Source organism: Mycteria americana, chromosome 2 (assembly GCF_035582795.1).
Source record: "Mycteria americana isolate JAX WOST 10 ecotype Jacksonville Zoo and Gardens chromosome 2, USCA_MyAme_1.0, whole genome shotgun sequence".
Taxonomy (NCBI): domain Eukaryota; kingdom Metazoa; phylum Chordata; class Aves; order Ciconiiformes; family Ciconiidae; genus Mycteria; species Mycteria americana.
In genome coordinates, this window is record NC_134366.1 from 138,628,922 (window position 1) to 138,650,612 (window position 21,691).

The following is a 21,691-nucleotide window of genomic DNA, read 5'->3' on the forward strand; positions in this document are numbered from 1 at the left end:
ATTTTTACATAGCTCCTATATTGTCACCAAAATTCTGTATTTTGGCACTACTCTGGATTCAAAACAAACAAACAAGTAATAAAAAAAGACAATAAACCCCACCCCCCATCCCAAACCCACAACAACACAGAATTACTGAATCAGAGGTAGTTTGGTGCTGACTCCTCTTTGCAAGAATGGTAAGTTTGTCATTTTCTAACTGAAAAATATGTGCACATGTAACAGTTTTTTTAAGTCTTTCACTTTCAACATCTTCAGGCATAAATGGTCTAACCTGGGTCCAAGCTGATCAGGATCCTTGCGCTTTCTTGACTCTGCCCTGGATGGGTCAGAGGTATTTTCTCCCATCCCACTCATCTTGAACACATATCAGCAACTAAAAGGAAGAAAGTGCAAGAAAGGATTATGGTGGAAAAGTCACGAGTTCTTTGTTCATATTTCTAAGTTTCTTGTTCCATGATCAACTCAGTTTTTACTTGACAAATCTATCATTTGAAATAGAGTTTGTTTGAAAGGTACCAATAAAAACACTGTGTTTATGACCACACAAGACGCTATACAAAACTCCTTCAGAAGAAAATTTGTGGTGGGCAAGCAAAGCATTATCAGCTGTGATTGTTACCAGTTATGTAAGAACAGATAAGTACGTTTCGTGCCTGGGCTGCTGAATTTTCATGGCAATTTTGCAACGTTGAATGAGGAAAGATAAACGGAAAGCCATAGTGCCATACAACAACAAAAACACAACAGAATCGAAATACAAGAAATGAAACGTATCCCAGCTACACTGCAGCTACATTGCAGCTTTAGTTAAAAATCAGAAGATAATGCTTGCACAAGTACATGTACAGTATTAGAGAAACAGAACACTAGAGATCACTGAAGAACTGATAAATATTTTGTACATATGATCTACCTCATAAGGAAAATAACTTGCCAAGCTATGATGTGTTAAAACAACACAAGCTTATTATAATTTGTGCAATAAACAGCCCATGGAAATCCTGCCCTGATCCTGGTGGTCTGTTATCCTATGCACCATAGGAGCACGTGAAACTCGCTTGCTCCAGATTACATACCCCTCAATAAATAAGAATATTCTAGAGGCAGAAAACACTATTACAAAGGGCATAGGGAGATGATGTAAAAGATGAAAAGCTCATGCAATACAGGGCAGTCCTAGCTCACCATCTGCCTAGTTGCTGCCAGTTTTGTAAGGATGATGGCAAAGAGACATTGCCAGACATTTCAGAGAGCTCCTGTATTGTTTGGGATTAGCAGAAAAATAAACACGAGGGCCACGAAGGAGGTGAGTGTCTCCAGAAAGTGATTCATACCATGCTAAAATAAGAGCAGGAGCCCGTAGTTCCACAATCACTTCACACCCGCGTAAAATGGAAATCTTGGTCTGGTACTAAAACAAGGGGGTCCACCACCTCCTCCAAGCCCTTCAATTTCTGCCCCACCACTTCCCTTCCCTCTGCTGGCCTGGTCAGCCATGCACTGAACTCCATGAGGGATCTGCTGGGGGTTAAAACTGTGGTCCCCTTCTCATTTACTTTTTATTTTTGACACTGTGTAAAATCTAGCAGCCAGAGCTTGTGTTGGTAATAGGATGTTCACACTGGAAATCTTAGTTTTCCCAATGAACTGGCTGAATGAAGATATGGGCAGAAACAGCCTGGAGACTGAGATCTAAGCAGTTCTGCAGGGATGCTGAGAAAGGCTACTTACTGCAACTTGAGCAAGCGAACAAAGACTCAGAGCTGTCTCAGATTCCAAACTGAACAGCACCTAACATTTTTCTGAATACAAAAACCCCAAAATACCAGGAATAAAAATTCCTTTCTTTGTACTCAAAATATTTTGGTTTTAACCAGTTTGAGGAGAAAGTGGAGTAATTTCCTTTTTTGAGATACTGGTCAAGTTTCATGAAAAACACTAGATCACCCCTGAAACATATCACACCCAGCTGGTCTTTGACATGCACGGTATCAGATCCTATTTGAAAAATACCTGGATTATCTTTTTATCAATTACATCTATACATGCATATGTATATCTACATGTACATACATCCTGCTAACGTTTTGAGAACAACCCACTTCAAGAAGAGCAAGAAGGTCCTGGTTTTGCAGCAGAGCGGAGCTGAGCTCTCAATGGGAAGATGTACCATCACAGACTCCATCATTCTGTACTTGCTGGGGAACTCCCAGTGACCCCAGTCAGGGCATTCACAGTGCCACACCAAAGCCGACCTTACTGCAGAGCGTGAAACAGCTACCGCAGTCTCCAGTGTGGACTGCGACACTGGCTGTTCCTTAACAACTACATATCTTCACTGATTTCTAGCCCCAGCAGTCATTCACGCCCTAATTTATCTAAATACAAAAGTAGAAGTATACATGTGTCTAATTGGTTAGGAGCTAGGCACTTTCTTGAAAACGCGCAGTTTCACAAGTATCAGAAGTAGAGCTCCAAGGAAGGAGCAAGATACTATTAAGGAGACTGTGATGTTAATTAAAAAGAAGTTGTGAGGAGACAGCAGTTGCACGTCTCTGTCAGTGGAGAGCTGGAACTGTCCTTGGGGCTCTCTGTTCCAATGACTACCTTTTTCACTGACCAGGGTGAGAAAAAAAATCATCAGCATGATGAAAGCTGTACATTCCGGAAATCATCTGATCTCCGAGCCAGACTCAGATGGTGACCTAAAGTTCAGAAGAAAAATTAGGCTGGGGAATCCCTTCGTTTCTTATGCTTCCCAAGTAATACCTCAGAAATGTGAATCAGTTAACAATTTTTCTTGAGAAAGGCAAGCACAACAATTCACGAAAACCTGTCAAACATTCAACAGTCATCTTCTCCCCCCAAGAATTAAAGTCAGAGGTAAGCATTTAGGGGGAACACCCCCTCCACTCCCCTTTCCTCCCCAAGAAAGCAAATAGGAACAGTTGTTGACAGTTTTCCCACCTACTCTATCAGGCTTACTTCAAAGGGAAGTTTTCACTGGTAGCTCCACCAATGCATAGCTCAATTCTTCTTGCATTCACACTGATGCTATTCTGTAGGAATTCCACTAGGTCTATGGTATCAGCCTTCAGGGGACACATTAAAACTAACCTCCCACCATAAACATCTAAACATCTTCATCCTTCTGTATTTAAGGGAACAGAAGTGGTATAATTATTATTATATGCACCTTCTTCTCTCCTCATTAAACATAGTAAATGGTTCTAAACAAATTATTTATTTATTTTATTTTGTTTGCACTTACAGGTCATTATGCCTTTTTCTCAGCAGCATTATCAGTTTGTTCTCAGAATGAGTTACCCGTTTCTTTTTACTCATCATAAAGTTTTTCTGGAAATCTACCACCTAACATGTTTGCTTTCTGCTCTCCCCTACGTCTTCATTAAAAAGCACCTTCTGTACCTCAAAGGTCTCTACAGGCTCTGCAGCTCCTGTGTTGTCAGTGCCTGTGCTCCAGAGCAGAATGCAAAATCCAGAGTTAGGTGCCTTGGAAAGTGGAGAGCTAGACAGACGATACGAAGGCAATCTGAAAAATCTCACAGGCCAAAATGAAACTCACTCAGCAGTATCTAGTACACAGTACTGAAATCAAAAGGATGTGCCCCAAACCCTATCTCCCTAGGGATTTAGGGGCTGACTGGGATAGGTAAAGTTCTGCTGTTCCCTTGGGATTCAGAAACTAAAATCCTCTCCCGAGTTAGGAGAAATGAGGAGGAATCACCTTCTAGAAGCTGTGGATAGATGATCTGCTGCCCTGCTCTTCCCTAACACTACGTACCAGCTAAAACAGCCAGAAACTGGCTGATGGAGATTCCCTTCGTCTTCGCAGAGGGGTTTCAAGCCTGTATTTTTCATCGCACAGGACAGCCTCCTAGGTGGTAGGCTATCTGCTCGCCAAAACTGGACATTTATGAAGCAAAGAGGGCAAAGTTAATTAACTGTTGCAGTGCAGTAGGAATCTTTAGGTGTGTGGCCCATACCACTAAAGTCACGGGTAAGTAGTTCAAGCACTGTCTTAAGACACAAGGGACTGAGGTTTGAGTCCCTTAGGCTGAGGAGGGTAGCAAACCTGTATCTCCCATTTCTCAGCAATTACTCTAACAAGTCGAGTCAAAGAAGCGAGCACCCTCCCAGTTTCCTCATATCTTTTAAAAAGAAAGCAGCTATTTCACATTTTTTCCATGAGCTAACTCACATTCAAGATCTATGCATACTACTAGATGAAGATCTCTGGAGAGTCTTAGGTACCTCTACAAATACAGCATAAGCAAGGAACTAAACCCACATTTTTCAGAAGAAAGTACTTCTGGGCACATGTAGTACCAAAGAGCAGGCACCTAGGAAACTTTCAAGTGAGAAGGGGAAAACCTCATGAATTTAGATTGAATTGATAGATTGAATTTTAGACATACAAACAAACATCTGTGGGTCAGGAGCAGCTAAACTGCATATAGTGCTTTTTAGGTTCGGCCCCAACTCCCTCCATACACATTAATTTAGCCATCTCAAAATTTCTTGGTTATTCATTATTACTAATAGTTTTATAATACACAAAAATTCATAACATTAAATAAATTAATATTTTTTTACAAGATAATTTAGGAACTTTTAAAGTTGTTCTGAATATTCTTAGGCTCCTGAACCACACGGATGGCTTCTCAGACCAGAAAATAAAACTCCCAAACTTGAAGTCTGAATTTTTCCAGGAAACATGACAATTCAAAATTGAAGCCACTGCGAGTAGAATGACAAGTCAGAGACTCAAAGTTTTACTCCAATAAACCTCCCCTACAGGGAACTACCTTAATTAGAAAGCAGCATTCATCCTGCTCCTCTGATCTTTTTGTACATCTCTTCAGGAATTTCCAGAAAGAAGAAAGATAAAGAAATTGAACAGTTTGGTTCATTCACTGCTTTAGAAGAAACAGAAATGTAGTATCAGCTCTACCATATGTCTTCTGAAAAAAAAAAAAAATCAAGAAAAACTGGGTAAGGCTTATTTAGCATGGTACAGAATAGGAAAAGGATTAACCAAATTGGGAATTAGTAAAAACAAAACCAGCAGTAATCACTGCATTGAGGAGAGAGAGACGGAGACATATGTTTGTTAATGAAAAAAATACCATCATGGTACATCAGATGCTGAAATAAACCAACTTTTATTTGAAAGAAAATGTCTTACAAAGCTGAATTTGAATGTGTCTTACAGAATGAACCATGCAAGACCAGGCACTCTCTTTTTTACCGTGTGAGTTGTTTGGGAGCTGTACTGCACTCCAAAATACAAACATAATGTCCCACTGTGGGATGAGTGTTTTGCCTTCAGTGGTGGTAGCAGATTTTTCTTCTCAATATATATTAAGTGTTTTTCCATTTGTCCTACAAAAATACCTACAACAATAACTAAGAGCTGAACTTCTAATGCTGACTCAGATGCCCCTCAAGCTTCAATTCCACTGGGCATCAATGAGGAGCAACAGAGCAATGGAAAGATAAATACACTCACCGCAGCATTTTCATACAAGGAAGGAGATAATTAGAGAGGCGGAATTATTATTACTAAAAATACCTAAAAACCTAATTTTAGGCTCGAACAGATGACCGGTACCAACAGGACATCTCAGGTAAGTAAATACTTCCTTTGTATTTACATTTAACACCGTAAGTGTATTTTCCTGCTCTCTCCATTTCGCTACCACAGGCCTAAGCATCCAAAATACTTGTAGACAAAATCACTGTCTAATTTTTCCAATTGTTAAATGTAAATCACAAACACTGAAAAATTAAATTAATAAACTCTTGGACAGTATATGTTAGTAATTACAGTCATTGAGACCTAACTAGTTTCTACCAGATGTTGGGAGACTGAAATGACAGAGCCTGAAAGAGGCTTCAATTCATTTTTTCTTGTTATCAGTAATAAAACAATAGTTTCTGCTCTCATCGTGACAGCACATCCTCCTTCACATCCTCCACCAGCAACCGCTCTAAGTTAGAGTACACAGACTTAACCTAATTATAAAGCAATAGTAAACATATTTTTACAAGACATTCATGTTTCAAAGGGAAAAAAGATAAAACAATGTAAACCCAAAAATAACACAGATGGGAGGAAAAAAAAGAAAAACAGAGACCCGTGAAGGAAGAGACAGAAAAAAAATGTAGCACAAATCAGTTGCGTGAATTTGTAACATCTCCACTCCTCAAATGCCATGAAGGAACATGGCATGCAGAGTAAACCTTCCAGCACTGATCCTCAGCATCAGTGAATCCAGTTAATCATCCGGAGTCAATGTAGAAGAAGATAATGTGCATTTTATCTCTTATCAAGGCAGGCCATCTTCCAAACAAGGCCTGTTAAACTGTCAGATTTATTATAAGCCTAACAAATGCAGTTAAAGAATAAATGAGGATTACACCTTCAAAGCTGCTATTTCACTCTGAAAAGTAGCAAACAAAAGGTAAAGTACCATATAGCGGACAATCAGGTAGCAGTACTATACTACCACCCTTCCAGCACACCAATACATGCATTTAGTGTAGATAGAATTGATAAATATAGAAGTGGTTTATTAAAGCCACTGTTTTATTGAGTAACAAAGAGAAAAAATAGTGTTTACTGACCAAAAATATTACAAGTCAGTGAAAAGTTTGGCAAAAATTTTCTCTAACAGCCCACTTTAAAAATATAAACAGCTTATATTCCTGTGGTTAATTATAAACTCAAACACACATCCATTATAATTCATACTTTTTTCCTGTGAAGTTCTCATGACTAGAAGCTTTAAATCTCGGTTTCAAAATTACTGATGTACTCTGTGTAGCATTAATTCTGGTAGAAGCCAGAGGAAAGTTGGAAGTCACATGCAACTTCTGATTCTTCACATTTTTTCCTGCTTATGAACTGTTTTTTCACTGGCTCCATTTCTGAATCGGAAAATATTTGATATTGAAGATTGCAGTATGTATCAACCCTTCTGAAGAAGGCAATACTTGCTAGCCGCTTTCCGAGGCCTCAAAAGGAAATCGCTGTCAGAGGCAGGATAAGATGCTAGAGCAGAGGCTGGAGCCACCGGAGCCTAAGGGCAACCTTTCATTGGTGAGCCACAGCAGTTGAGGAGGAAGGCTTGCTTTGACTCCCAGCACTTTTCACTGTAGCACCCGTCAGAATCCCAACCAGCTCACTGAGCCCGCCCGCCTACGCACCACACCGCGCTCAGAAAAACTCAGCCTCCTCGCGTGCAAACTTCCTCTTGCACGGGTATTTCGGCAAATTCAGAGAGACATGGATAAGGGTTTGGAAATGAGTAAAAAAATAGAGGTGAAAATCAAGGGAAATAAAAGGAGCAGGGGAAAAAAAAAATACTGTATTGGCTGGTAAAATTAAATTAAAGCAAGAGATCCACCGCAAAAAAGTTTGACAGAAAAGAAAGTTAAAGATGTATTAAACCATCGTCCTGCATCCCTGGTATACATAAGCCACATGCTCTATAACCGACTATTATACCCACCCTTTATCACCTGGAATTCGGATATATATATATATATATCCGAGATATATATATATTCGGATATATATAACAAAACAATGCCAGCCTACTAAAATAAGCAAGATGTCCAATAGCTTGGTTGGAGATAGTAACCTCATATTAAAAATACAAAATAACTTATTCAAGGGTATGCTTTTTTCCTGAAGCAGCACTACCACTGTCACTATAGGTGAAACTGCCTAAAATCTTTGCCACCCTACAGCAGTCACGCAGTATAAAGCGAAAATGGAAAACAGTTTCTATGAGGAAGGAGGTAGCAGCAAGCTGAAAAACTCCAGTTACCTTTAAAGGACTCATACTAAAATCTGATGCGCACCCGTAGCCTTTTCTATCTGAAAGTAACACTTGTTACTTAGAAGATACAATTTCATTGAAAGAGAGCCTATTACAGGTAACATTAAAATAAGATTTATGGTAATATTTACTAACTTCTACTTTATTCTTGAATTCCACAAACTAGAACTAAGAAAAGGAACATAATTTACTAGCAAATGCCATTGAGCCCGTGTATAAAAGAACAGAAAACTGTCTCCAACACCTACTACTCACATTTTTGCTCAGTCTACAAAAAGCCGTAACAGACTATAAACAAATGTTTAAGCTGAAGGCTCCTTCCTCAACAATATCTTTCCCCTTACTCCTGTGTAATGGCTTTAGAGTGGTGTATTAGACAGTAAGAAGAAGACATATTCCATTTGCAGCCTGAAAACCAATAATGCTCATGAATTTTTTAGCTGAAAGACACTTCAAGATACCACTGGGAAGACCGTCTAATAAACACATTAGGCTGCAAATGGGCGGCAGCAGCTCTTTAACACATGCTGTAACAACCAAATAAATGGCTAACGTTAATGTTCAGTGTTACAGACTGGTATTTAATAGGACTTTCTTTAAAATCCACCTAAGTCGTGAAGGAGAAAGAGGTTTTTCTCAGCTACACAAAACTACAGGTTTGAGAAAGCCCTGGTTCTGCTTGAGACTTTGCAAAAACCCCTCCGGGCTGACCCCAGCACTGTGAGATGGCTCCTACCTTCTGTATTCCCACAGGCTAAGGCTCTTAACAGAGCCACTCACTCAGCTGCTTACGGATTAGCCTACGTCAGCCACCTCTAATATGCCCAGGAATAGCAGGACTAGGCTTTAACAAGACAAGAGAGAAAAATATCAGGGGAAGAAAGTACCTTTTTTTATATAGCATACAAGAGGTTTGCTCCATTTCCACTTTTAAAGAGGCAAAGGTCTGTTTCCACCACAACACTGTCAAAGAGGAGGCAGGTGGTACTACTGCAAAGCATTGTTCAGGACTCTGTATTGTAATTTCAGGTTTGGGATTCTACCTCTCTCTTGTTACCAAGAATTGTTTCTGATTCTTAATACTCATCGACAACAGAAATGCAGCTTAATACCACTAAAGCTCCCCTTGAAACACCAGATTAAAAAACAAAATACAACGCCAGAACATTGTATTTTGGGATGCCATGTACTTGGGATGCAAGTCACTCTTGCATCCTTTTGTTTGTGGTGGGTAGCTAAGTTTAAAAAAAAAAAAAAAAAAAGAAAAAAGGAAAAAATAAAAGAAAACAAAAGTCATTCTAAAACCATTTAACCTTCTAGGTTGCATTTGATAAGTATCAAACTATGGCTGCAAAAAATATTAAGCCTGCAAGCATTTTCACTGGAAAAGGAGGAATCTAAATTCCCACATAAGATGTTTACTGAATCTAGAATTTTTCTTACAGTTCACAATTATTAACAACTTTACTTATGAGAATGATTTAGAAGCACAGTGTTTCAAATCTACTGTGATTTAAAGTGAAACTTTGTGAATAGCATAGCTGAAAAATGAAGCAAATCTAACAACATAGAAAAGGATAATATTATAGGAAACTTCGTATTTAAATAGCTTTCATTTCCAGTTGATGGCACTTCTGGAACAGTGAGTTAAGCATATTTTAACTCCTACTGAATCCTCTTCTGCCAATCTCAGTTTCAAAATTGTTTCAAAAAGTTAAACTGTGATTTTTTTTTTTATCCCCCGCCCCCCCCCCCCCCTTCCTCCACTACTTTAATCTCCTGTAGTTCATGTAAATGTCCACTTAAATTCCCACACCAACTTTCCCCCCCAAAACCACCAAAGAGCAAGGGGAAAACCAGACCAGAGAGAGGGGAAGAGTGAAACAACTGCTCTCACAAGTGTAAGCCACTGTGGAAAAACTCAAATCCAGGAACATTTTCTGATCTCATAAATGTAACCGATACAAATGTATACATTACTTACAATACCAGTAAGCTTATACAGCTCAGTGTGATATTCAAGCTGCCTATCTTAGCAGTGAGAAAAATAAGACCGATCACAATAGACAAAGGCATTTACGCATCTCTGTGCCGTGGGCATGCCTACATCAGGATTTAACTCCAGTTAACTGCCTGTCAAATACCAGTCTGTTTACTTTAGATAAAACATATTCCATTAATAAAAAGCTCAGGAAACTGGGTTCCGTAAGGATAAAAAGTAAAAAGCAGAGGGCAAGCCAGAGACTACAGCATCGTGTTTCCGCATCAGTTGACACAGTAAGTAATACATAGTTATCGAACCTATACACAGAGATATCAAACCTATCATATTTTAATTTGAGTCCCAGCACTTCTCAACCTCAGTTTCAATGACTTCACGCAGCTAGTGAGGTGTTGGTCCTCCTGGTCACCAGGATCAACTTAGCATCTCTACATGCTCAGGTGCTATCTGATGTGCAACCCAAGCTTGCGCTGGAGCTTCAGCAAGAGGTGCCTATGTTGCATGGCACCTTTCATAGCTCTAACCTGGTGATCAAAATAATGATCCTTCAGTCCCGGAGTAGGGACTGTTACTGAACACACATGGTCTTACTGAAATTTTTGCTGCAGTTCAGAAAGCCCATCTCTATATGTCTTCTCTGGTGCCTAAGCAAAACTTGAACTCGTGGTTCTGATTTTCACATAGCTGCAGCACTAAGAGGGTTTTTTTTTCTCTTCTACCCAACCACCTATTACTAGGAAACTTGTTGAAACTTCAGGCCATTCTTTCGAATGCCAAGCACTGAATTAAAACTCTGATTTGCAGGAAGTGTACCTAGACATTATCTAAAGCATTTCTACGCATTTTGACATTGTTATCATGGTGAATGAATAACCTACTCCACACATACCTACAAGACACGCTTACATACACCACACTTCCTTCTAAAATACTGAGATGCTCTCATAAGCATGCATTTAGTTTAACAGTGTATAACAATAAAGTTTCAATTTAAGAATGAAGAATTCAAGCTTCTTTGTTCCAGAAGGTTGCAAGTTAACAACAGACCAAAGTCAAACACCCCTATATTCAAGTTATATAAATGCTAGTACTCAGCTCCACAAATGGCTACAGCCATAGTAATGTTAACAGCTGGCTATGAGGTGAATTCGACTTCACGTTGACATCCTCTGCCAGTTAGGGATGCGGTTGGTGCCCACGCAAGGTTCAGAACCCTGCACCACTTCTTGAAATTGTATACCCAAGTCACCCTCTTCAGTACGGTGCCTGGCTTACCCATCCTCTCTGCCTCTGACATGCATTTAGAGCATCTCCCCTGGAAAACTCAGTGTCCTCCTCAGCCTATAAGGCAGCTTGCCTCAGCCCTGGTCCCAGAGGGTGCCCTGGGGACAAGGATGTGGTCCCAGACGTTACCAGATGGGGTTTGGCCCCTATTCCTATCCCGTATTTGCATGAGCAGGTAGTTCCCCTCAGCAGTTGCTTCCTGCTGATACTGGTACCCATGCCAGTATCATCCCTTTATACTGGAGCAGCAGTGTCAGAGCTGGGAATAGAAAAAATTTTATTATTTTTTTCTTATTAAAGTTTGAAGAACAACCAATTTAATACATGCTTTTTGAGAAAATACAGCTATATGCATACAAGATTATACTTGTACCATCTCCCAACATACAGAATTACAGTTTTGTACTTAATACAGACACGTATTAGATGTGTGTTAAACTCTTGGCAAAGGCATCGAGAGTACTAACTACGCACATTGTTACTAACCACAAAAATAAAAAATAATAGAATAAATTATGTCAGAGCCACACACAAGTGTCTTGCAAACGCTTACAAAGTACGATTAACTTGATAAAAATTAAATGTCCATAGTAGCCTGTACACCCTAATCACATATGTTAATATATCCATGAGTTTAAAAACTGATCTGTGAACAGGAATAACAATTAGTAATGCCTTCAAATTTCATTCAGTCTTCATTCATACTCTTCTATTTGCTTTAGTAAAATACTGCAACCAGCAGTACAAAAGAAGATGAAAGTTTAATTGTCATTTTAAAGCATTTAAAAGGAAAACACAACTCATAAAAATCCTGTTGCTTTAGTTAGTCAACTGCCAAGGAATAAACTTGTGGACACAAGCTTTGTACCCACAAGTGTGTGTGTGTGTGTATATATATATACACATATACATATATATGAATACAGACTATGATCAAATAAAACATAGATAGGAATGGCTGTATTAGTCAAATGAAAGAGACGTTTAGTTAGTGACTAGTCTGTCATGGAAGCTAATAGCAGATGCCTCAGGAAAAAGTACAAGGCAGCTGCAGAATGATCTTTCCCCCTGGTATCTCCTCTCTCTGTCTCTGACAGTGGTTCAAGCTTAGCTGTGGTGTTGCTGTCCTTCCTCCTCCCTCTGAACCCACCTTCAGTTGTGCCTCGTTCCTTCTTAAATCCATATATACCTTTGGCCTCCACAATGCTTACAGGGAACACCCTATAAGCTTTACCACAGCTCCCTTAACAGCAGAAATGACATTCTTGAAAAAATTGAAGAGTTCTAAGGGGATGTTATGACTCAACTGAAATAAATCAGAATTTTATCACTGACTTCACTGAAGCTTGGATTTTCCTCCTAGTCTACTAGAGGAAGATGTCAAACTGTTATTTCCCTCTTTTGTAGGGCATAAATCACTCCATAGGCCTGCCACATCTATGTTTGTATCCTGCAGCCCAGGAAAAACAAGGTTACTCTACTATTAAAGCTGAATGCTATTATCAGCCATTTTATTCTCTTTGTAAAAAGAAACTGAAATTAATTTATGTTAATAATGAAACCATTTATGGTAAAGAAGAATGACAAGTGCTAAGAAAGAATTAGCATATATTCCAAGTACGTTTAATTTTGGAATATAATGAAATATAATTACTAAAGAGGGGAAGAAACACCCACTACATTCATAGAAGGAGTTGACCAGAAGCCTGCAATACACTGCCCCGAAGTAAAAAATAACACACCTTTAAAACTAGTTGGACTGAACACCTGAAAAAACTTCAAGAAAAGCAACAAAAATAATTTTATTACCATGCAGTTCTAACAGAATTTTCTTCACGAGAATCTTGTGTTGGATGGTTGCTCAAACACAACAGCCTATGCTATCGGGAATGGAAAATCAGAGCACAACAGTACCCTGATGAAGTTTGTTTGGGGACAGCATGCATCGGAGAAAATGACATGCGAAGAGCAAAGAGGAGATTCAGGTACAACACACACTGCAAATTAAGTTAATTTATCATAAACTTTGTTAGTTTCTTCATTTAGGACCCTCAGCAAATTCCTGCTGTCTTCCTTATGCTCTCTACCCTCACATCCCAGCCAGCCCTTCCCAGTCCCTCGCTGTACAACTCTGGCTGTCAGGGAAACTACCCGCAGGGTCAGCCACAGACTACTGGCTATCGAGAGCAGCTCATTTCTGAAAGACACAGGCTTTCAAATCTTACCCCTAACCCCTCACCTTCAGAGACTAAAGCTTTACCTGTTAATAATAATTTTTAGCCCAATTCAGGCATCCATCTAGGCCTGCCACAGCTGAACATGTGCAAGTAAGAAAAGCTAACGAGGAATGCAGGCAGTAAGACAACTCCATCAGGATTTCCTTGCAGGTACGATGATTATCAACTTACAAACGTTCTTCTTCACTCAGCTCAGACAGCTTGGCTTGTAGAGCCAGTCCTCAGCCTTAATTCAATTTTCTTATTACAATTACAGGGCTATTCTATAGTAGTGTGCTAACAAATTTACTCAATTTATTAATGAAGTAGATTCTGAGAATCGAGGTTGTTTTCACACCTTTCCTCCTTTTTTTCCATGCTACTAGTCTAAATAAATACGTAAAACGGTGCTGCAAAATCTAACCAGCCAGTTGAGTTCATAATGGCATGCTATTAAACGTTATGCTTAGAACTCTGAATGAAATGTAATTTTCAAAGTAGTCCTCTAGCTCAGACTTTCCAAGAAGGGCTTTTTCTTACAACACAGTGTATTTTGCAATGCAGTCATGCCTTCCCTCCTTCCTTGCACAAGGAAATTACCTTACAGAGATGACCACAAAAAAGAAAAAAAAAGAAAAAAAAAAAGAGAGCGCAACACCTTTTGAATGTTACTAGTGTAACCTTGTTTACTACAGTAGCATATAGAATTTTGAAGTGTGGGCAAGCAAAACTACTCTGGTCAAAGATCATACTTGAAGTTTTGTATATGCTACATACCATCCTTCTGTGAGAAATCGCTTATGAAAGAAAACTCCCCAGTTTGAGTTTTGTGCAAACACGGAGCCATCTGAAAAACACAGTCTACAGAAAAGGTTGATTTTGTTCAAATTTCCCCCCTTAATACATCCCAAAAGGCATCAGGTAAATCAAAATGACTGTACAAGCAGCAAAAATCTATTTTTCTACAAAACATAGGTGCCAACACTTCAGTAAGCACTACTCAGCCCCCACTATCTTGTTAGATCTTCCGTAATGAAATAAAGGAAGAAAACACAAGAAGCAGAGAGGAAGTTTCATTGTTCTTGCGGCTTCAACATTTGGTGCCGCGAACGTGACAGGCTCTCAAGCCTCTACTCAATGGCACCGCCTGCCCCAGGCTTCTGTATCAAAATGTAGGTATACTGCAGTTAAAATAATCAAACCGAGACAAAAGAGAACAAGCAAATAAATAGCGCTAACTTGTTTATGCTTCTGGCTCTGCCCTCACAGTATGAAATAAAGCCTCTTCAAACACATACTACATTAATTTGAAAAACAATAATATTTTCCTTCCCCCCTCCTATCTCAAAGTAGCATGAGTTTTTCAAAGTCCTAAATAAAATAAACTAAGGCATTTCCTGTATGTATTTAGTTAATTATTAAACGGATTCTAAGCATGATAGTCACCACCACTATTTCCATATGTATCCAGGAAAACACACTTTTTGCAAACTGCCAGTGCACTGCAGTAATGACCAGTTACATGCATCTTTGCAATCCTGCCCTTAACTTTGCAGGCAAAATTCTAGAGAAGTGATGATCAGCACTCTCACACAAATCACAACATTTAATTTCATCTTTTTGTTGTGGTCTGGAATTAGAATTATTGCTGAGAGGTAAAGAGCAATGCTGGGCTTAATGCTGTGTACGACAGGAAAATAAAGCCAACAAGCTTGCAAGAACTTCCTGAGCAGGAGAGACTGCATACTAGCTTCACTTACTACAAGTAACCATCTATAACCTTTTTCAGGGGATATTATTATTTAATTAATCTGCAATACTAAATGTTGCCCTCCCAAGGTTAAAAGAAAGGTAAATACTGCCAAGATATTTAATGACATCAGCATGCATAACCATGAGATAAATACGAGGTCTGAAGATTAAGTGAATGTCATTCTGTTTACGGGATCGCATACTTGTAAAGAAAACTATTAAGATTAAAGAATAGAGAAAGTTATATAACAACTACGAATGTTTCAGTGTGTTTTGTCTACTTAAGCTCTTGGTCAGAAAGAGAAAGCTTTACTGCAAAAATGTCTCAATCTGACTTACTCTGTACTTTTTCATATGCATAGAAATTACTGAATACTGAATAGTAATTACTGCAATGAAAAAGACACTCTCGGGCTCCACCTCCTCTTGAGAGTGGGAAAATATAGATGGGTTTGTGTATTACTCTGGATGCCAGAAAACTTGCTTACAAAAATATTTCCTGTGCACTGACTAAGATATATTTAGCCTCATAAACCCATAAAACTGTCACAGACAACCACGAGTACACCTGTAGCCATTAAAAAGGGGGGAAACTACAGACACTGGAGAATCAAATTTACATTTTCTTTGTATTTGTTATTTAGAAACATTACCTTTAAACTCTGTTGCTCAAAAAGAAATTAGCTCTTTCTCCCACTCCCCCAAACCAACACCCCCCTCGCCCCTTCTCCCACCCCCTCAACATCCAGACACCTACGATGCACACATGGGAGCACACAAACGTGCAAAAAGAGAGCGCTAACAATGAAGTCACGGCACTTCAGAAACACACCTTGTCGTCTTCCAGCCTTTGCAGTTGAAGGCAGATCTCTAGTTTTTCTGTGTCTTCAGATCAAGATGTAGATAAATTCCCCATCCATCACACTGGCTTTTTATTAAAAACAGGAGGGAAAAAAAAGGGGGGAAGAAAAAAAAAAAAAAAAAGGAGACAATTACCAGTAAATTTACAGCCTTAAAAATATCAGCTCTCCATTATCCCAAACCAGTGTTATGTCTTGATGTAAACCAAGGCACATGCTGAGTGAGGACGTGCGCACACAGCAGCTTATCATCTCTGTCATCTGCTTCTAATGACAGCTGACAAACTGGCCACGCTAATCCTTCCCTAACTGCTGATCAGAGAGATCCCCCTTTGACAATCCAGCATGGTGGAGTACTCGAAAATTCCTCCTGCTTCTGTTCTGCTGCTGCTCTAAAAAGCAGTTTCCTTTTCATTGAGATAATAGCCTTTTCTGCAGTCACGTGGCGGCCGGGCTACATTAGCAGAGCTTGATGATAATAGACAGAGTAACTCCCCTCCCTCCCTTCTGCTGATTATAAGGGTACGACTCCAGGAGAAACCCAAACCTGGCACACTTGGAATCATTTTGCATCTTCCTCTATCGAAAAGCAAATTGTGCTGTCGGTGGAGAAGAGGAATAGGTGCGCTCTCTCTACTTCTTGCACCGAAACTAATTGACGAATACATTTTTAGGCAGTGCCTTCGTTGGGGCACACACACTGGTCATAAACACGTCATATGAGACTAAACTGAATATTAAGCATGCTTAATACTGAATATCTGGCATGCTAGAATTACTCTTTTTCCCCTAGAGTACTTTCAGGTTTTGCCTGTAATTTTAGTTCTGCTGCAATAAATACTCTCCTCTCAGCAACATCTCATGGTTCAGACTCCTCCCAGCACCCAACTCTCCTGCAAATACAAAAAAGCACAAATAACAAATGATTTGTGCTACAACCTCCAGTGTGAGTGCTTCCTTTTTTCTTCTTCTTTTTTTTTTTTTTTTTTTTAAAGTAACACCATTTATCTTGCTTTAACTCAGTACCCTGACAATCATCTTAAGCATTTTTTAAATACACTGCCCAGTGGGGAAGCCCACCTAAGCTTCAGAGTTCCCATCTCTCCTGCTGATAGAGTGCCAAGCCCCAGGTGGGTTTGCTCCTCACTGTTCAGAAGGATTCCTACTTGTAAAAAGCAAAGTATACATGCAACCACACTGCTCTGTCGTACCTTCACTGAAGCATTTCACAGACTGAAAGCAGAACAAACCTTTCCTCTTTCGCACTGGCACACCATTTCCCTGTTACCTTGGCACACAGCATAAAGACATCCAATTCATTCCCCCCGGTCTGTCCACCCGCGACAGCGCTGGGCAGTGCAGGAGGGCACGGACCGGCGTAGCCTTTCACCTGACATTTCAGCGTTGGGGTTTCTAAACTGCTTAAGAAAGCTGTGGACAAAGCATCTAAAGTAATTTTCAAGCCCACAGAACAACTTCCGCAGCTTTGTACCTACCCTTTCCCAATCTGAACTGGGAAACAGAATTATCTCCTTTTCTCCTTCTACTTCCACCTTTTCCCATTACACCAGATGATTCTCCTTAAAGACAAGATTGATCATAAACTTACGGTTTCTCCTGAAACTGAAAAGGTTAGTGTTGAAGACTGTGGTTGTACTTATAGGAAAATAAGGTGGAAATTCTGAGGAAATAGTGGCTATCCCGTACACACCACCTTTGCCAATGTTGCCTCGTCACCTTTTCTGTTTACTCCTCTCTCTCGGGACAGCCTTGCTCGGGAAAGCAGCCCTGCCCAAGGCTCTGGGGGATCCCTGCTCCAAGGCTACGATCAAAGCTGAGGCACAACCTTTCTGTGGCAGAGGAGCTGGAAACAGAACGGGAACGGGGCCCCTCCTGCAGCAGCATGAATCCTTTTTTCTACTCTTCCCTTTTCCATGCTTTAGAGGGAATCTGTGAGAAAGATCCTAAATCCAGGAGGAGATAATCTGGTTCCGTAAGGAGACTATATAATACGCTATATTCAGCAGAAAAACATATAAACATATTCACTAAATAGAATATTCGTTTTTGCCAGTTCCTTCTAAGGATGTCCTTCCATCTCAAAGTGCCACACTATATAGGGTAAGCAAAATGAACATTATTAAGAGCTACATATAACTTTAAGCCCAATAGAACAAGAACTGCTTTGCGATCTTAAATTTCTTTTATCAAAACAAATTGCCACTTGTATATTCCACATTAATTCCTTAGCTGAAGGAAGGTGCATCAAACATACTGGTTAAATTGGAAAATGATACAAATGTGGGAAAAACTGTGAAGATTACAGAGAGCATCTCTGATATTCAGGAAAATATATTAATAGACAAGCACCAGAAGGAAAACAAGCTTTCACAAGACCACACACACACACAAAATACCTCACTTGTGAAGTACAAATCTAAGAAAAACATAAAAAATGGGAGCATACCAGTCAGATACCATAGCTAGAACTGTACTGCTGATATTTACAGGAATCATAAGATGAGAAATTCAAAGACAACACAATATGGTGAGCACAAACACAATAACAGCAGCGTTAGGGAAGGAATTAGGTGTAAATAAAAAGGAGGTAACAGAAAAGGGTCGTTGTAGCAATAAAATATGAATTGAAGACTGAAAGGAGTGAAAGTATACAGATGTTGTTAGAAAGATTGCTTAGTGAAGAACAGAGTACAGACAAAGCGAATGGAGAACAGGGAACATACCACTGCAGTGCACAGACTGACTGCGAGACAGACAAAAAGGGAAAGAAGAAATGACTGAAAAAATGTTCCTGTTAGAAAACACCAGTCTGAATATAAATAAGGAAACATCCAACTGCAAAAGAAGAAAGGCTTTTTGGTTTATCAGGCAGTGAATACATGCTTCCAATGGAAACAACAGAATTGTTGCTTCCTTTTAAATAGTTTCACAGGAACCGTACACATAATTTGGGGATGAGCAGGTGACCTTTAAAACTAATTCTACTGCTAAAGATTTTTTCATATTAGGATAAGACAAACATCTTACACAGCAGAAGAGGTTCATCTAAGTCTTCTCTAAGAAATAAATTTCATTAATACTTCATGATTTTGTTTGCCCAGCCACAGGTGGCTTTGCAGTAGACACAGGGAAGCTGTACCTTCACTAAAACATTTACAATTTATGTTTGAAGATGATCCAATAATTGAAACTGATAAACAGAAAACTGCTTTCATTGCATGCATTTCACAGTTCTCTTGAGTTTGTGTTTTCTTTTTCTTCCTTTATTTTCTCTTAAGAAAGAGTGATTTGGGCAGAGACAAGGACGTACCACGGCACAATCTGGCGTTGTTTGCCCTTCTTCTAACATACCCGCACCTGAGGCAAGGACCGTAAAGCAATCCCAAAACATCATTTCAGTCTTTTTAGTCCCAAAACTTGATTTTTTTAGTTCTTTCTCTCACCCTCTATACCATATCCAGGAGGATCCAATTCCACCTTCATAATCCCTTCAGTTCTCTCAGTCTGGAATACCCAAAGAGGTACCATAATTGCCAGCTATGGTGGCGACCCTTGATTACCCTGCAGAATAGTAAGACACTTCAAAATGCGTTTGAAACATTACAAAGCTGACTCGCTAGGCTTTATTAAAGGCAAGAAGCCACTGACTTTTAGGAAAGCAGACTAGGCAGCACTAAGTACTGCTTGTGAGGAAGACTGGAAGGGCAAAGCCCTGCACCGGCACAGAGAACAACAAGCAGAAACTACTAGGACAGACTTAGAAGAAGCACAGTAAGTGTATTACTGCTCAGGTCAGGAACAAAGACAGTGCAATGATTTTTCATGTGTTACATTTCAATAAATGTAGAAGCAAGCATACAGCTTTCAAATGTTAGGTCAATTTTTTAAATTTCTCTATCTGAACACTAACAAAAATGTTAGGGTTTTCAAGTCAAAACTGGAAACCTGTCGACTTACATGTCAATGATATTAACATTTTACCAGTTCAGGAACTCCTAATCCACCACTACCTAAAAACTAAATAGATTTTTCTTTTTCCTTTTACCAGCTGAGGAAAAATATATAGGATACTGTAAATAAAGCTAGTTTTTCTGACCTTTGCGTCTCCTCTTGAGGGACACAAGAATCGTATCAAATGTACTTCCACTGGAATTGGAGCACTTGGCATTTCTCACAGTCAGTCTCTGTATTAGCAGTACATATACCTACAGTGCTAAGTACCTTGTGATTTCTGCCCATATGAGGGCAATGAAAAGACACTCCCTCCTCTCCCAATCTCTGAGATATTACTGTTGACTTCTCTTCGTAGTATGAAAATGTCTGTGCTTCTTGAACACAGCTTACCAAGGCTCTCATAACTTCCTAAGTGTGCACCCAGCCACCCACTTCTGTGTGCAAGTTTCTGCAATATCTAACTGGAGAATTCAATACTGTGGTGTGTGCTATATATAGCAATTAAGTTCTGTATGGGCATGTCCATTGATAATTGTGCAGCTTTTTTTTTTTTTAATACAAGTTTGATGACGCCTGTTTACTGAGATTTTTGAGTAATGGTTGGGATTTTTTTTTTTTCCTTTTTTTTTCTTTTTTTTAAATCCTTACTGCTTCACTCCTTTACCTTTAATTAAGAAGGCATTCAGAGTGATCTGGAAATGGTCAGCTCCTGGCTCAGCTCTTTCTCCTCTTGCAAACTAAGAAAGGGTCAGATCCTCTGCTCAGAGTCTCTGCCTCGGGTGCTTGCTGGTGCTCTCTACAGGTTGTACACAGCGAGATGCTCTCTGGTGGAGATGGGCCTCAACCCACAGAGAGACAAGTTCAAGACAGCGGGTTGCTTCCATCCGCACTGACGGCACATGAGAGGAACTCAGCACAGGAAGTTGAGCAAGCAGAGAAAACCAGAACCAGAATGGAAATACTACAGCACAGAAATAAATGTTGTATTAACACGATACATTACATAAATGTAATACCATCTAGTGCTGCCATCCGTTTTGAACAGAATGTAGCTAAATCATGAAGAATCCAGGATTTTTTTTTTTTTAAAGAAACTACTTTTAGCTCTACAGAGAGTGCCTTTCAGTGAATATATTTTTAAAATCAGCTTAATCCCTTTATTTCACCTCATCCCAGAACAGAAGTACTTATATGGGAAAAGACTACTGATAATAAAAGGTTCCTGAAATCTGCAGACCAACAGCTGGCAAGATTCAATGGCCGAGATTTTAATTAGACAAAAGTTTAAATTAGACAAAAGTCAGACTAGAAAATGTTTATTATTAATAATGGAATGAAATCATAGTAATTCATCCAAGGGTAAGGCAGATTTTCTTTCATGTAGTCTCAGCTAGAAACACATATATTTCTAAATGACATCATATGGCTCAATCAAGGTAGAGGATTAAGGAAGAAATCATTTGGTGAAATTTCATGGTCTCTGATAACCAGGCAGGGCAGCACAGTATAATGCTCCATCTGGCCATAACAGCAACGCTGTGTGAACTCGGCAAGATTTGATACATTGCCTGTGGTTTTCCTTGAAACAGAAAGTTGCTCTTGTGTTTAATGCAAGTGGGACCTCTACCTTTAGTTCAGGATACAGCAAACTACTCTACCATACCTGGTGATGAACACGTGGGTCTCTGCACCTAGACCTCTCTCTGAAAAGAAAATTACCATTACCCA

At 39.4% G+C, this 21,691-nt stretch overlaps 1 protein-coding gene across 6 annotated transcripts in view; it reads right to left on the reverse strand.

Annotated features, from left to right (window-relative positions):
• Positions 1 to 21,691, reverse strand: part of NCOA2 (nuclear receptor coactivator 2) — a 197,534-nt gene that overhangs the window by 79,215 nt on the left and 96,628 nt on the right. For 5 of the 6 annotated variants that reach the window (XM_075494790.1, XM_075494786.1, XM_075494788.1 and 2 more), the window contains one exon: positions 275 to 376. In XM_075494790.1, the coding sequence (XP_075350905.1) occupies positions 275 to 357 (83 nt within the window). In that variant the 5' untranslated portion in view covers positions 358 to 376. Of the gene's footprint in view, positions 1 to 274; positions 377 to 15,960; positions 16,057 to 21,691 lie in introns of all 6 variants that reach the window. The other variant, XM_075494787.1, reaches the window with a different exon arrangement.